The sequence below is a fragment of the Lathyrus oleraceus genome, chromosome 5 (genome assembly GCF_024323335.1).
Source record: "Lathyrus oleraceus cultivar Zhongwan6 chromosome 5, CAAS_Psat_ZW6_1.0, whole genome shotgun sequence".
NCBI lineage: Eukaryota > Viridiplantae > Streptophyta > Magnoliopsida > Fabales > Fabaceae > Lathyrus > Lathyrus oleraceus.
Genome location: NC_066583.1, coordinates 228,175,259 through 228,190,063, shown reverse-complemented (window position 1 = coordinate 228,190,063; position 14,805 = coordinate 228,175,259). Strand labels below are relative to the sequence as shown.

Genomic DNA, 14,805 nt, shown 5'->3' with positions numbered 1-14,805 from the left:
CTCTCCAACCTTGGCTCAACTCCAAGACACAGCAAACTCTGAATAGACCTTATTTATCCCAAAAACCTCTAAACCTACACCATCTCTCTCTGCACCTCCTTCAGCACCCTCAATAAACCTACCAACTTCTGAACCTCCCACTGAACCTTCTGAAACCACCAAAATTCCCTCTAAACCCATTAATCCAACCTCTGAACCCGAACCAACCTTCTCAACCCTGGAAGAGTCATTTGCTTTATTCTCATAATGCTCAGTTGTGAAGCTCAAAATGCTATCTGAATAATCCAGTCTAAGTGACAATCCTTCTGAAGTAAGGACTCACTGGAATGGATTTCTCAGATGGATGACATTTGAGGTCGTCAAGTTGAAAGGACTCTCTGAACAAGTTAGAAATGACTATATCAGAGGAGCTGAGGAGAGACTAGAGGCACATCTGGCCAAGGAAGCTAAAGAGAAAGCACAACAGGAAGCTGAAGAAAAGGCTAGGTTAGAAGCTGAAGAGCGGGCGAGAAAGGAAGCTGGGGAAAAAGTTGATGCTGCTGAAGCTAAAGCTAACGCTGAAGAAGCAGCACGCATTGCTGTAGAGGAAGCTGCAAAATCTACTACAGTTGCTCTAACTCGAGGTGAGTCGTCGACATCATACATTGCTTTGTTGGTGCTCCAGACTCTGGAAGAACTTCATAAGGAACAACAACTTGTAAGAGCCAGACTCGACAAGTAAGATTCAATTAACTCAAGCATCCAGAACCTTCTCACCCAGCTACTTTAGAGGATGCCTCTTCCTCCAAACCCTTAGGCACCCTAGGCTTTCTGTTTTGATTTTGTTCTAAGTGTTTTTGCCTCTAAGGCCCTCTTCTTTGTACTTTTCTCATATTATCTAATGAAAAATTCGTTTGCCCTACATGTTTTTCTCTGTTATGTTCTTTTTGAGTCTGACAAAAAGGGGGAGAAATAAATAAACAGCCTTCTGATGAAATAAACATCTAACTCTCATAATGCATTGCTTATATCCTAATACTCCAAATATTGCGTAGTCTAAGTTTTCTTACAGGAAGTATCAAAATTAATATCTGAGAAACAAGTTAAGCAACATAAGAGGCTATGGTAAAAAGCTATAAACTCTCTAAGTATCAGATTTAGGGGGAACTTGCTAATCCCAGGGGGAGTCTTACTATATCTAACTCTAATTTATTTTCCTCTCCATATTGTGAAGTATCATTATTTGATCAACAATATGAAGTTTTTGTCATTATCAAAAAGGGGGAGATTGTTAGAACAAGATTTTGGTTCTGCAATTTATCTATAAGTTTTGATGATAACAAAGAGTGAAACAATTTGGTACCCTAATAAATTTTCTAAGTGTGCAGGACTCTAACGAAAAATGAATCTGATAAAACAACATTTGACATCACATAAAGTCCAGAACAGCTGACTCAGAGTTAAAGAAATCCTATCTGACACTGAACACAAGCATATCCAAGAAAATCACATACAGAATCTAAAGACTATGAAGAAACTAAAGACCCTGATGAATGTACATCTGTAGACTCTGAAGATGTTCCATCTGAAGATCAGTCAAAGAACTATCTGAAGAAAACACAACAAATAACTACCTGAAGAAGACACAACAAACAACTATCTGAGGAATACATGATCTGAGAAAAGACTCTGATTTCTGCTCACTCTGATCCGCACCCAACAGATCATCTGACCAATCAAGATCAGTGACTTAACAAAGAAGTACTCCAAGTATGGTATGAATCTCTATATGGATAATATTGAATACACCCCAAGACTGCTATGGAAAAGACAAGAAAAGTAATGTCATGAAGTCCCATTATTAGCAAGATATCACCATCAATATTCTCTCCAACGGTATCATCTCCAAGCACTATAAAAAGGCCCAACTATCATCATACCAAAACGCGAAGCTATCACACAAGAATTCTGCATATCCAATTTGAATCATATACTAAATTCTTGTTATTTTATATCTCAGTTATCACACACGAGTTGTTGCTCTAAGTGTGATCATTGATCATTACTTTTAATTGTGTTCCTATTGCTTATCTAGAAGCACCAAACACATTCTTGTAATTCTCAATAGTTGTTGTAAATTCCTCAAGTGACTTGTGAAGTCTGTAGACTTGAGAGGGCTAATAGATTATTATACTCTTAGACATTTGTTGTAATCTTTCTAGATTATTGGATTAAGTCCTTATTGAAGGCGAAATCACCTTGGCCGGGTGGACTGGAGTAGCTTTGATTTTCAAGTGAAACAGGATAAACTTCTATGTTGTTTGTTATTATCATTGTGTGTTTAGCGTTGCTAAAAGTTTTTATTGTCAGTGAAAACAATTAAATCCCCCACCCCATTTCTTGTTTTTCTCTACCTTCAACTCTATCTAATCATCATGCTACCAACTGTTGGTTTAAGTGAGTACCTTTCTCCTTACTTTGCCATGTATAACAAGAAACAAGACTACAAGTCAATAAAGGTATTTTGTTGTGCATGTTTTCCTTTCCTCGGGCCATACGACCAACATAAGTTGCAATTTAGAAGCAGACAATGTGTTTTTCTAGGGGTGTGTCCTACTCACAAGAGCTACAAGTGTCTTAACACTGAATATAGATTTTTCATTTCCAAGGATGTAACTTTTAATGAAATTGAGCTTCCATACAAAATCTATCATTCATACAAATCTGAGTTGAAATCCAAATGTCACCCTCATATCCAATCTAACCTACCTCTAATCATGCCTAGCTCACCTCCAATTACAAAACACAAAAAACATGTAGAACAATTGATTGTCACAAACCATGACAACAAAGTTCAAGACACTGCACCTAGTAAGATTAGTCCTTCCGATCAAACAAGTGGTTACAACTACTCCACACGTATGAGTGAAAGTTACACTTCTAAACCAACAAATTTACTTACTAGCCAAGACCAACCTATCCACATAGAGCAATATCATGGTTTACTTATGAGGCACCCCTCTGAACCATCACATGTGTCTAATACTTTTTAGTAAGCTTCAAGTACACCTACCTATCACATCCCATGTTTACATAAGTCCAAGTCACCATAGTCTATCAATGACCTCATACGTAAGCAACCATAAAATAAGGAAAACAATTCCACCTTCTCACAAGACCAATAAAGTAAGTTCATTACTTCTTTGTTCCTTCCTTTCACACTCAATCTCAATAAACCAACCTTTTAGTCAATAATCATCATATGCTCACTAGAGCTAAAACAGGCAAATTCAAACCTAAATCCTTTTTTGTCAACACTAAAACTAGATCTACCAAACAAGCATTTTCTCATCCTGAGTGGTATAAAGCCAGAAAATTTGAGTATGAGTCATTATTGAAAAATGGAACTTGGACTTTGTCAACGCTTCCTCCTCATATGAAATATATAGGATGCAAGTGAATGTTCAAAGTCAAGGAGAATCGAGATGGAAATGTAAATAAGTATAAGGCATGGTTAGTTACTAAAGGGTTACATTAACAACAAATGTTTGACTTTCATGAAACACTTTCACATGTGGTGAAACCAACAACCATTAGAAACATTCTCTCTTTGGCTATCACCTACAAATGGAAGTTCAACAAGTTGATATTAACAATATTTTCCTTAATGGAGATCTTCAAGAAGAGATTTATATGCAACAATCTCCTAGCTTCGTTGACACCAATGCAACCCTAGTATTCAAATTGAAGAAATCCATATATGGATTGAAACATGCTCTAAGGGCTTGGTATGAGAAACTACATCAATGTTTGATTTAGTTTTGGTTCTCATATAGTAAGTCTGACCATTCTCTTTTTGTCTTTAACCATAAAAGGGTCACCTTGTATGCTTTAGTGTATGTGGATGATATTCTACTGATTGGGACTTCCTCTACATTAATCCATGATCTCATTACCAAATTGCATGACAAATTTGCTCTAAAAAAAACTTGATATCTCGAAATATTTTCTTGGCATATAAGTATTCCATGTAGCTAACACAAACAAAATATATCAAATACTTGCTTGGTAAAGTCGACATGGCAAGTGTTAATGGTGTGAACACTCCCATATTCAGTCAGTACAAGTTTAAAAAAAACATGGTATTGATGTGCTACCTGATTCAGACATGTACTAATCAACAATATGAGCTTTGCAATATGCGACGACCCTCACGGCTTGACATAACTTTTTTGTGTAAACAAAAGCTTTCCGTTCATGGCTAACCCGCTTGAATCACATTGGAACTTGGTTAAAAGAAAAACATGGTATTAATGTGTTACCTGATTCAGACATGTACAAATCAACAATATGAGCTTTGCAATATGTGACGACCCTAACACGGCTTGACATAACTTTTTTGTGTAAACAAAATCTTCTGGTTCATGAGCTTTGCAATATGTGACGACCCTAACACAGCTTGACATAACTTTTTTGTGTAAACAAAACCTTTCGGTTCTTGGCTGACCCGCTTGAATCACATTGGAACTTAGGGCTAGGAAGTTTAGAGGTTATGAATAAGGCTTGCATTATAAAAGTAATTATGATGAGTTCTGATTTGCAGAGATAAAATGTGTGTTTTTGAAAGACTTGAAGCGAAAGTGAAGTAAAAATAAAAAATTTAGAAATATAACTTATTTACGAGGGCATTTTGGTCCAAAATGTTATAATACAAGGATAGGTAATAGTTGATGGGATATAGGGAAAAAATTTCCTTCAATAAGACACTTAAATGTAGATGGAACAAAATGTCACATCAAACTGATTATTTTTGGCGCAGTTCAAAGATCAAAAGATGAAACCCTCCAATACATTTGAATATTTTAACTACTATATGAATCAGAAAATTCTTTTTCATTAAAATTCAACAAACTTTTAAGTTGGCGTTTGGCATAATACAGAGATAGTAGGTGTAACAGGTAAATAGAATACATTCTTTTGTTTCATTAAACAGATATTTGTAAAAAATAATGGTATCATATTTTTCTTAAGAAAATACGATACCAGGATAGACACATAACAACATACACGAACTTAAAATTGAACCAAAAGCAATCGAATTAGCCTGTGACATCCAAAATGAGAGCATTTATCTCCACTTCCCAACTTGCACACTCAGCTTAATCCTTGTACTTCAGCTCGGATACTAGGAACCCAGGCATATCAAATGAGGCTGAAAACTTCTCAACATCAGCTTTGAGGTCTTCAATAGCTTTGTTGTTCACCAAACCCTTGTTGAAATCCTTCAAAAGTTTGCCATATTCCTTTTGAATCTCTAGTGTCAGAGTTACTGCACGGTGAAGAAACTCACCAATCTGCTCAAAGTCCTTTTCAACCAATCCCCTAGAAGTCATAGCTGGGGCACCTGTTAACAAAAAGCTCCACTCAACAACTTGTGCAAAATGACGTTACATATTATGCATTAAACAACACTTGTTTCTATATAGTGTCTGTGTATGAACAATTAAGTTCTCAATAAAAAAGTCTCCATATATATATAGGAGCTCTTACCAATCCTTACTCCTCCAGGGGCCAAGGCACTGCTATCGCCAAAAACAGCATTCTTGTTCACAGTAATGTTACAGAGGTCACAAAGTTTTTCCACCTTATTACCTGCAAGAGTATGAAAATTGCATCAACAAATTGGTGGCCCAACTTTGAACAATCAAAAACCAATGAGCTTGCAAATTAGTTTACCGGTCAAGCCAAGAGGACGGAGATCCCACAAGACAAGATGATTTTCAGTTCCTCCGGTGACAAGAATGTATCCCTTGCTTATCAAGAAATTTCCAAGTGCAACTGCATTGGCCTTAACTTGCTTGGCATATGCCTTGAACCCGGGTGTTGTGGCCTGTTTCAAAGCAACAGCAAGGGCACCAATCTGGTGGTTGTGAGGACCACCCTGAAGGGAGGGGAAAACAGCAAAGTTGATTTTGTCTTCAAAATCATAAACTGCATTCTCGGGCTGACCCTTCTTTGGTGGCTTAGGTCCCTTCCGGTAGAAGATCATTCCGGCCCTAGGACCCCTTAAGCTCTTATGGGTTGTTGTTGTGACAATGTCACAGAACTCAAAGGGATTATTAGCTTCCTGTATCCACAAAAAAAGAAACTCAAAATCTTAAATTAAAACATCAAAAGTCATGTCTATAAGCATATTCAATGAAAAAACTCAATCACTGAGCTTAAAATATCTATATCATTAAGTTTAAATATATTTTTTATATAAAAATTATGATCCATGATATAGGGCCGAAGTTTACACAACTGTTTAGCTGTGACTAATCTATGATACAGAATCTGTAGCGCATACAAGAAGTGAATTTAATCGATATGCAAAAACCTATTGATCGAACTCCTGACAATTTGCTTAAGGGGCCTAAATCCCTAACTTTTGATCCGTATCGATTAGTTTGAATCTAGAAATACATGCCCATGTTTAAATTAATCTTCCTATGAACCATATCTCAAGAACAAAAATACAATAGTCTAGCTATTACATAAATTACATGTATCAAAACAAAAATACAAAGCAAAATTCATGTACTTCAATACTAAATCAAACAAAAATATATAAACCTTATTATTATTGTCTTATTATAAGATCACCAATATTATAACACGAAATTATATTTTGACATAAATCTAAATTCCATATTATTATATTATAACAAGGCTTTCTAATCAGATCTAGCAAATAACAATAATAATCAAGAATATACACTCCATTGTCATCCATGAAACATGAACAAAAATTGCAGATTTGTTATTTTATCTTCCTAATCCTATCACTATGAGATAGATCCATGTAGAAATAATAGAAAGAATTCATACCTGAGCAGCAACTAGGCCACTGATGTGAGCCATATCACAAAGCAAAAGCGCACCACACTTATCAGCAACTTGTCTAAACCTCGCATAATCCCAATCTCTAGGGTAAGCACTACCACCACAAATGATCAACTTAGGTCTAAAATCCAAAGCCTTCTCCTCCAACCTATCGTAATCAATAAACCCCGTAGTCGAATTCACCTTATACGGCAAACTCTCAAAGTAGATCGAAGTCGCCGAGATCTTCTTCCCACCGGAAGTATAGTATCCATGAGTCAAATGTCCACCGGAAGGCAGATCCAGTCCCATGATACGGTCATGAGGCTGAAGCACAGCCGTGTAGGCGGCAAAATTTGCCGGAGAACCGGAGTAAGGCTGAACGTTAACGCCCCAACTTGCGGCGTCGAGGTGGAAAGCCTCGAGAGCGCGTGAGCGGCAGAGGTTTTCGATCTGGTCGATGAACTCGTTACCGCCGTAGTAACGGTTACCGGGCATTCCTTCGGAGTATTTGTTAGTGAGGGCGCTTCCGAGAGCCTCGATGACGGCGAAGGAGGTGAAATTTTCGGAGGCTATGAGTTCGATTCCGCGGCATTGACGGCGTTTCTCTTTTTCGATTAGATCGTGGATTTCTGGGTCTACCGTAACTAACGGCGTGTTTCCCCACTCGCTAACCGGATCCATTATCACAACAACAGAGTAAATAGCACAAAGAGTGGTGGTGTCACTGGTGTGTGCCTTTGTTTGTGTTGTGGTTTTTGTACATCTGATTTTAGGTGCTGGGTGTTCCTTTTAAAAGATTTCTTAGCGGTTGAATTGAATAATGAATGTACAATTATATCCTTTTTCGCTTTTTCTTTTACTACTTGGTTTAGGATTTGGTGGATTAGGTTCTTTGAGAGTGATGTAGGAAAATCTGCATGTGACGTCGATATAAAGTGTGGTTTAAGTCCTTGTCTCATTTTAGAGTAAAGGAAATTTTGGATGTGAAACTGTGGTTAAGTTAAGTTTAATCTCTCCGAGTAAGTTGGTGACAAAAAGTTTCAAATGGGTGGGTTGAGTTGGTGAGGGTAATTCAGTCATTCTATTTTCACCAACCCCGACTGCCGTTGTTCTTGCGCCCGTGTTTACTAATACAATTTTTTAATTAAAATTAAGTAACGGGTCTCCTACTATATTATATAATACAAATTTATTATATTTCTTAGTAAACTTTTATTATTATTATTATTATTATTATTATTATTATTATTATTATTATTATTGTTTTTGTTAAGAGATATTTTCCTGCTTAATTCGGAGAGATCATGGGTCAGTTTGTTTTAGCTTAAAAAAAAATGGATTTTTTTTTTATATTTTTGAAAATGGATTTTACAAAAATATTTTTCAAAATATTACAAGTTTTTTTAAATTTATTTTTTATAAATTAAAAGATTGAATTGTTCATTGTATAACATAAATATATATTATTGAAGATCAAAACATAGTTAAAATCACAATTTTTAAAAAAAATTGTATCTCAAAAATGATTTTTAGAAATTTTGATATTCAAAAAAAGTTTCGATAAAATGATAAAATACCGAAAATAAAATTTTAAGAATAACTATTCAAACAAAATTTTCATTTGAAGCTTTTATGAAAAGTTTCTTTGTAAAAAATTTTTACGCTAAAATATATAATACTATAAAAATCATTTTTTTTAAAAAGCCAAAACAAACGGACCCCATAATCATTCTATTAGTTTAAGAGATATTAGTAGTTGTTCATTTTTTTATTGGAAAAATTTTCTTTTATCTTTCTTTACTTATCAATGATCTTTAAAATTATATTTTTGCATATCTTTCATTAAGGTGATTTTCGATAACGTCGGTCGTCCTCTATAAGTATTAGATAACGTCTCTTCCATCAATTTTTGTCACTTCCATGTAATCATGGAAGCATTTCGTAACCGTCCCTTGTGACTTTCCATATGGTTTTCTAACGTTGAAGTCGAGTCCAACTTGTTCTTATGTCAGTGATATCACGAGATCGGTTCCGACGTGCTTACTTTGTATCTAAGTGAACCTAACCGAATTCCAACTTGCGTAAAGTCATGGTTACCCGGTTGTTTACTAGTAAATTTTGTAAACAAAACAAGTTTCTATTAATACTTAAGAGATCAAACTCGAAAATCTCCCGGAACATATTTGTGTGAATTTAAATCTTTGAACATCATGTTATGATTGAAATCGAAAACACAATGTGAAGATAACAATGTAAAATTTTGACAAAACTTGAAATATAAAAGATTTTGAAGACAAAGATAACTGAAATCGAAATGTAAAAATGTAGATAAAATGATAAATGATTGAAATGTAAATGAATACAGAAAAAGACTTAAATGTAAAAGCGCTTGGAATTTATAAATATGGAACGCATATGTACATTTTCTTCACTCGTTTCTCAATTATGCAGCTACTTTGAGTATGTAGAAATATGACTACAATTGTGGGGCCCTATAATGTAAAGAGACATCCCCTTATATACTAAACTAAAATAACCACCTACAAACGGTCGACTAAACAAATCACGACACGTTTTACTTCCATGCAGTTGTTATCTTCGACGAGCCTCCACGTATTTTCGAGTAACCACATGTTCTAATTCAATGCTCGCTCTTTCAATCAAACCAAATAACCAACTTAGAGCATTTGAAATTTCCACTAAGTCCACATATGTTACCAACGCTCCTCGGCCTTCAACTGCTTCGACCACACTTGTCACATGCATCGTTTCGACATGTTTAATAGCTTTCATTGCGACACACTTATTCTTACTTGCCATTTATAGTCCAGTCGAAAAATCCAAGGTAACAAATTGCCCCCTAAAATGTCATGTTTCAATTTGAGTCAGAAAAAAGAAACGTGGTGTTTTATATCGTATTTTTGACACTGCTTTCATTTATTCGCTGATGTTATTTTCATTATTCCCCTTTTTTATAGCGCATTGTTCTTTAGCAATTTGAATTTATTGTAGCATAGGTTTATATTTTTTGAGGTATTTACCGTTTACTCTTAAAATTCGTTTATCAACTACTAATTCTTTGATTTCATAAGCATTATTTGAAAATGCTCGAATAACTTGAAATGGTTCTTCCCAATTATGAGACCATTTGCCTAAAGTTTTATCTCTTCGATCCACATGCAATATAACCTTCCAAACGTAATCTCCAACCGAAAACACTTTCAATTTTACTTTCTTATTATAAGTGTTGGCCACTCGCCCATTTTATCTTATTAAAACGTCTAACGTTGCCAACCTTTCGTCATCTAAATTGACAATTTCATCCAACCTCATGCTCCAATAATGATCAGATGGAATTTCTCCCTGCCTCTAAATTTGAACCGATTGCAAATAGATTTCGACCGGCAAGACAACTTTGTGTCCATAAGTCAATCGAAATGGAGTTGTATTTGTCACATGTTTGGGAGAGGTTCGATATGCCCATAAGACTTGATTTAACATTTTATGCCAATTCTTTGGTTTCTTCCTAACATCCTTCTTGATCAAACTAATGGCAATCTTATTATCTGCTTCGACCTAACCATTTTCTTGAGCATAATAAGGTGTAGAAGTCAATAACTTAATCCCCATTTTAGAGGCAAATTCCTGCATCTTCCGACCATTGATCTGTCGTAATGGTCTCAGGAATTCCAAACCTATAGATAACATTTCTTTGGATAAACTCTATTATAGCATCTTGATTAGTATTGACTAAAGGGACTGCTTCAATCCATTTTATAAAATAATTAATGCCTACTAAAATATATTTTTAACCTTTAGAGGACGTTGGTCAAATTTCACCAATCAAATCCAAAGCTCGTCCTCTGAATGGCCATGGTTTTACAACCGCATGCAGTTCACTTGCAGGAACATGTTGAATACCTAAATGAACCTGGAATTCTTGACAACCCTTAACAAAGTCGATACAATCTTTAAGCATTTTAGGCCAATAGACACCTTGGCAACACATCAACCATCTCATCTTGTGTCATGCCTGATGAGCACCACATGCTCCACTATGGACATTCGACACGGCCAAATATGCCTCACTTTCACCAAGGCATTTAAATAAAAAAAACCAGGCATTTTCTTAAACAATTCGTTTCTTATGACCACGTAGCTCAGAGATCTATATTTAACTTTTCGATTTGTCGAACCAACTGGATTTTCTAAGTAATTGACTAATGGATTTCTCTTATCAGTGTCAACCAAATTTTCAATATTCAGGATCTCAAAGTTCTCTGGATTTACTAACCCTAACGTAGTCATTTCCAGATTCAATGGGGACAGTCACAAGACTTTACTCTCCTTCGAACTTCAATCAAGTCCTCTAGTTTCTCTTTAGACACTTTATACCCTGAGGAAACTTGTGTCAATTCATTCGCCTCTTGATTTACAAGTCTATGGATATGTTGGATATCCACAAAATCGAAACACTTGATGAGTTGATTCACCATAACAAAATACATGATTAAGTTTTCCTTAATACATATGTATTCCTTCATTATTTGTTTCACTACCAATTCATAGTCTCCTCTTATTTCGACCCGTTTTGCCCCCAAATCTAACAAGATCTCAAGCCTGGCTATCAAAGTCTTGTACTCAGCTTCGTTATTTGAGCAAGGGCCCTCAATTTTATATTTGAACTTATTCGAAATCTTATTTGGAGAAACAATCAAAATCACAACACCAGTCTCATTCTTATGACTTGAACCATCAAAGTATAACTTCTAAGGTTTCATTTCCAAATAGTTCAAAGGTGTCTCGACTATTTCATAATCCACGATAAAGTCAGCGACCACCTGCCCTTTCATGACCTTTAAAGGCACATATGTAAGGGAGTATTCCCGTAGGGAAAAAGACCATTTCCCAATTCGACTATGTAAGATGGGTTTAGACAACATATGCTTGATAATATCAAAATGATAAGATACATAGATATCAACTAGCTTTATGTAATGCTTCAATTTCATACAAGAAAAGTACAGATAAAGGCACATCTTTTCAATAATATTATACCTAGTTTCTGCATCATTTAAGACTCAACTGAGGTAATATATGGTTCTTTCGACGCCATTATCATCGTCTTGTGATAACATTCTTCATAAAGTCGAGTTTGAGGCAGAAATTTGCAACCTCGTGCATCTATTTCTAACTAGAGGGGACACAATTGGACGATTTACTAAGTACTCCTTTATTTCATCGAACACCCTTTGATGATCTGGTTGCCACACAAACTCTTCCCTCTTCAGAAAAAGTAATGGCAAGAACACTCGAACTTTGCCACTAAGGTTTAAAATGAACCTCCTTAGAATGTTAATCTTCCCTAAAAGATAATGAAGCTCTTTTTTGGTCGAAGGAGGTTTAGCCTCCCTGATAGCCTTCGTTTTATTCTGGTTGATCTTGATTCCCTTTTTATGGACCACGAAACCAAGAAAGCCCCCTGCCTGCACATGAAAAGCACACTTAAGAGGGTTCATTTTTAGCCCATATTTTCTCATGCTTTTGAATGAGCGTCGAAGATGGTAAAGATGACCATTTCTTGACGCGGACTTAATGACTATATCATCAATATATATTTGCATAAAGGTTTTGATATAGCCATGAAAGATAGAATTCATCACCCTCTAGTAGGTTGCCCTAGCATTCTTTAAGCTAAATGGCATCACTACCCGCTCGTAGGTGCCTATAGTTCATGGGCATCAAAATGTCTTCTTTAGCACATCTTCATTTGCAATGAAAATTTGGTTATAACTAGAATAACTATCCAACATACTAAGGTATTCGAGGCCCACTGTTGAGTCGACCAATATCTCGATGACGTGCATGGGGTATTCATCTTTTAGGGTCCCAACATTCAGATCTCTGAAGTCAATGCAACCCTTTAACGTTCCCTTTTTCTTAATTACTAGAACGATATTGCCAAACCATTTGACATACCTTTCCGTTCTTATGAACTTGATTCTTATGAGCCTTTAGATCTCCTCTTTTATCTTGAACATGATTTCTGGGGCAAATCGCCTAGGCGTCTACTTGACTGGATTTCCCCCCGTATTTACTGGTAGTTTTAATTCCACCAAATTCCTGCTTAAACCTGGAATTTCATTATAATCCCAGGAAAAATAATCCTTAAATTCATGAAGTAACTTAATTACCTCTGCCCTCATATTTGGGTCGATGTTGGCATTGATGTAAGTCGACCTTTTGATAATCCCATCGCCTAAATCAATTTCTTCAAACGGATCTTGAGGTTGTATCTTTGTAGTAGACGCAACTAGATCATTATCGAAACCCAAAGACTCATCGTCATAGATGCAACCGAACCTCTGGTCTTTTTTTACTGTCTTCTTCTAAGTCGGATGATTGTGGCTCTTCGACTGGTTGAGGTTCAATGTTGATCCTTTGACTTACATCAAACACTTCTATCTCATTGGCTTCGACAATAATATGTGGTACTTTGGCTTCCAAAGCTGCTTTTAATTTGTTCTCGGCTATGTAAGTCGAAATTCGCTTCAGTGCGTCGAATTCAGACAACATCATCAAATTAGTTTCCCCAGCCAGTTGTTTGGATCGTTTCTGAATCATAAAATCTCTCACCCATGATCTCTCTATCCCATGTGAATCCATGAGTTGGGTAGAGCTTCGAAGAATAGAATGCCTCGTCTAAAGGCATGTAAGTTAACCCTGTTGGTGTACAAGGCACAATATTGGCTAAATTATTATCAAAATTTCTTTTGTCTACATGGTTCACCTCCTCTATGTAGTATCCTTGGTCAGCTTCAAAATTCTCGACTATACCATCATCTCGCCAGATTGTTATGCTTTGATGCAACAACGAAAACACTTCTCTTACTTCGTGTATCCATTCTCAACTCAGGAGCAAATTGTAGCTAGCCCCCGACGTTATGACCATAAAAACCGTGAGTCGGGTTATAGATCCCATTGTTACATCTACTTGAATAAATCCCATAGTTTGACACAACTTTCCCTCGTAGTTTGAAACCACCATGTTATAAGGTCTCAAGTCTGTATCGAACTTCCTAATTTTTTCCAACAAGAAGTGGGGCATCAAATTCACGGCTTCCCCACCATCCACCAAAATCTTGTTCACTGTCGCCTTTTCCACCTCCGCCCTTATAAACAAGGGCTTCATATGACTTTTCATCCCTTCATAGGGCCTCTCAAAAAAGGCATTTTGTTCTTCGATACAACCATTATTCATCACGAAGTAACATACTGGATTGTGTCTCGTCATCTCCTCTTCCTCATAATCTTCAGGCTCACCAACCTCTATCACACAATCATACTCCCTAGGAAGTACGAAGACCACGTTGCACAGCACGTCAAAATCATCTTCTGACCCAGAGTCGAAATTGTCTATTACCAATTCGTCTTCCTTCGACGGTACCTCCTTTTTCACCATTTCCTTCGACTGACTTGTCTTAGGAGAAAACAATTTCCTCCCCACTGGTTTCTTCACCTGTTCATTTGTTCGACTTTGATATTATTTATTGATACTTGACTCTGGCGTCACTCGACTTTAATGTTGTTTGTTACTGCTTTATTCTGCCGTCTCCCTCCCAACTTTCTTCTTTCTCTGGAACCTTCTCCATTATGATCTTAACATAAGGTTTTGCCTTTGTAATTACTAGGCCTGTATGAGCGTGTAACACCCCTTTTCTACCCCAAATTATTCAACATATAATCAGAGTAAATGAGCACGCATATAAAGAAAAGGGCGTCACATCGACGTTTTCGAAACTTAAAACTTTCAAAAACCAACAATACACCTGGTCATTCAAAATAACACATTTCGCTCATCATGAATATTCAAGCAATATGCGTTCGCAGCGGAAAATAAGGAATACTCATGTAATTCATAATATGATCCATGTCCCATACCATGATCATCTCTCAATA

General features: G+C 36.2%; 1 protein-coding gene across 1 annotated transcript; it reads right to left on the bottom strand.

Annotated features, from left to right (window-relative positions):
* Window positions 1-4,853: 4,853 nt before the first annotated feature.
* Window positions 4,854-7,671, bottom strand: LOC127083179 (serine hydroxymethyltransferase 4). Its single transcript, XM_051023426.1, has 4 exons — window positions 6,850-7,671; window positions 5,716-6,106; window positions 5,530-5,631; window positions 4,854-5,383 (listed from the first exon to the last, which is right to left on the bottom strand). Exons 1-4 carry the CDS (start codon window positions 7,525-7,527, stop codon window positions 5,139-5,141), a joined length of 1,416 nt encoding a protein of 471 aa, XP_050879383.1. The 5' UTR covers window positions 7,528-7,671; the 3' UTR covers window positions 4,854-5,138.
* Between the last annotated feature and the right edge of the window lie 7,134 nt (window positions 7,672-14,805).